At 53.0% G+C, this 2500-nt stretch overlaps 1 protein-coding gene across 1 annotated transcript in view; it reads right to left on the bottom strand.

The window, feature by feature from the left end:
* nbeaa (neurobeachin a) overlaps window positions 1-2500 on the bottom strand; it is a gene marked incomplete at both ends in the record, with an annotated part of 89638 nt that overhangs the window by 13199 nt on the left and 73939 nt on the right. The window contains 3 exons of the mRNA XM_080549552.1: window positions 810-976; window positions 1638-1746; window positions 2044-2108. Of these exons, the coding sequence (XP_080405678.1) occupies window positions 810-976; window positions 1638-1746; window positions 2044-2108 (341 nt within the window). The remainder of the gene's footprint in view (window positions 1-809; window positions 977-1637; window positions 1747-2043; window positions 2109-2500) is intronic.

The following is a 2500-nucleotide window of genomic DNA, read 5'->3' as shown; positions in this document are numbered from 1 at the left end:
GTGTCGGGCAGCGTTCTCACCAAAAGCGAAGCGAAGCAAAGTGATGGATGCGTCGTTTCTAACCGAAGCGAAACCACCCTTTTCAAGCGGAGCATCCGAGGGGTGTTTGCTGTGGGAGCGACTTCGAATGCGCGTTCTCACAGCTCCAAACGACGCAGAGCAAAGCGAACTTTATCCTAAACTCAGTTTCAAGTGAAGCAAATGTTCTAGTGAGAACACCCCCTTAGACTAAAGTGTCTGTGTGCGTGAGATGTGCTTTAGGGTGCGTGGAGTGTGCTGAAGGGTAAATAGTCACTTAGGTTCAGGTTCCACTCATGCATGTCAGAGGGGACATCAGACAACGATGCTCATTTGACAGAAACCAACACTATTCAGCTGTATTCTCCAAATAACGTCAGTAAGGCTTGTTTGAGACGAGAGACGGAGATGAACAGATGTCACATGTCACAGGCCCTCACGTCAGGGCCGCTGGACGCCCGGGGGCAGCTATGAGAGACACACACACATCAATCAAAACTGTTTGTGTCATGTGTGTGAGTCGCGGAAATAAACTCTCCCGGTCAAACCCTGCTGAGAACGAACAGACAGGTTTCGCAGGCTGCGTTCGTCAATTTGCTCTGAGAGCGCCGGAGCGCACGCTGGCGTTCGACGTCATAACAGGGACCGAGTCGTTCGAATGGACGAGAGGCGTTCCGTGAGTGCTGAACAGAATCCCTGAGCGAATGTACGAACGCAGCCACAGACTGTTACTTATAGGACAGCGATTATTATTTGATTGTTTGACCAAACTGCCACTGCCCCCCCCTTACCTCTGTGACATCGTCCCCCACGCTCCATGCTTATTGGTCAAGATGTTGAGGATCTTCTGTTTCAATTGGTTGGCGGTCACGTGGTCTCTGTGCTTGGCGGCGCTGATCAGGTGATCACACATCTTCTCCTCCTCCCTCCTGTCCGCAGCGTACTGGGCACAGTTAGACTGGAGAGAGAGGGAGGGAGGGAGGAAGGGAGGGAAGGGCAGATGGAGAGAGGGAGGGAGGGAGGGAGGGAGGGAGGGAGGGAAGGGCAGATGGAGGGAGGGAGGGAGGGAGAAAGGGAGGGAGGGAGAGAGGGAGGGAAGGAGGAAGGGAGGGAGGGAGGGAGAGAGAGAGAGAGAGAGAGAGGGGGGGGGGAGGGAAGGAGGGAGAGAGAGAGAGCGAGAGAGAGAGAGGGGAGGGAGGGAGGTAGTGAGGGAGGGGGGGAGGGAGGAAGGGAGGTAGAGAGAAAGAGAGAGGGAGAGGGAGGGAGGGAGGGAAGAAGGGAGAGAGAGAGAGAGGGGAGGGAGGGAGGTAGTGAGGGAGGGAGGGAGGTAGTGAGGGAGGGAGGAAGGGAGATAGAGAGAAAGAGAGAGGGAGAGGGGGGGGAGGGAGGGAGGGAGGGAAGAAGGGAGAGAGAGAGAGGGAGGGAGGGAGGGAAGGAGGGAGAGAGAGAGAGAGAGAGACAGAGATCGATCGATCGATAGAGAGAAAGACAGAAAGAGAGAAGAGACTTAGACGTTAGGCTGGGTATCAGTAGACTGGTTGAGAAGAGGGGGGGGTTTACCCCAGAACAATCCCTATGGTTACATGAGACAGACAGAGAGGTTGTCTCCTAGTATTCACCTCAAACTCGGCGTGCTTGTGTACGTCTTCGGCTCTCTGTCTGTTCAGGATGAACTCTGCCTCGTTGGCCACGCGCACTATATGATCCTTCATAGCATGACACAACAATCTGAGGATAGAGAGAGAGAGAGAGAGAGAGAGAGAGAGAGAGAGAGAGAGAGAGAGAGAGAGTGAGGAGGGGAGGGGGGGGGGAGTTGGAAGGAATGGGAGAGAGATGGAGAGCAGTACTGCCGTGTGTTGAATAGTATTAGACTTCCAAAGACACACCGGGTCCGAGACTTTATTTATGATCCCATCTGAGCCTCCCACCGCCATTTAGACGACGATGACCACGCTGATGTGATAATCCGGTCCTGATGTGAGGATGGAGGAGGATGACATGGATTATGAGATTAAGATAGATTACCTTCCCTCGTTGATCAGCTCGATGAAGGCCAGCCCAGCGTTCTTCTGGATTGAGTTCTGCCACTCCTGGGAACCCAAGATAGAGAGACACTGTCACCATCTTCATGTAGGGTTAGGGGTTTGGGGTGAGGGTGTCAGGGTCTCGCAATCATCATAAATGACAATGGAAATCCGTGTTTTCCAGATTTCCTGAGCAAAGATCTTCAGGAAGAAAACAGGTAGGCTACATTTTACAGGCTTTCGTTGCTGTGTGTGCATGTGTGTGTGTGTGTGTGTGTGTGTGTGTCTATGTGTGTGAATACGTGTGTCCACCCGTCTGTCCGTGCATCTGTTTGTGCTTGCATGTGTGTGTGTGTGTGTGTGTATGTGTCTATGTGTGTGCATACGTGTGTCCGCCTGTCTGTCCGTGCATCTGTTTGTGTGTGCATGTGTGTGTGTGTATGTGTGTGTGTTGGCGT

This window comes from Nansenia antarctica (genome assembly GCF_963989245.1).
Source record: "Nansenia antarctica genome assembly, chromosome: 20".
Lineage (NCBI taxonomy): Eukaryota > Metazoa > Chordata > Actinopteri > Argentiniformes > Microstomatidae > Nansenia > Nansenia antarctica.
The sequence above is the reverse complement of the archived record's forward strand: the minus strand, read 5'-3'. Positions and strand labels throughout refer to the sequence as shown.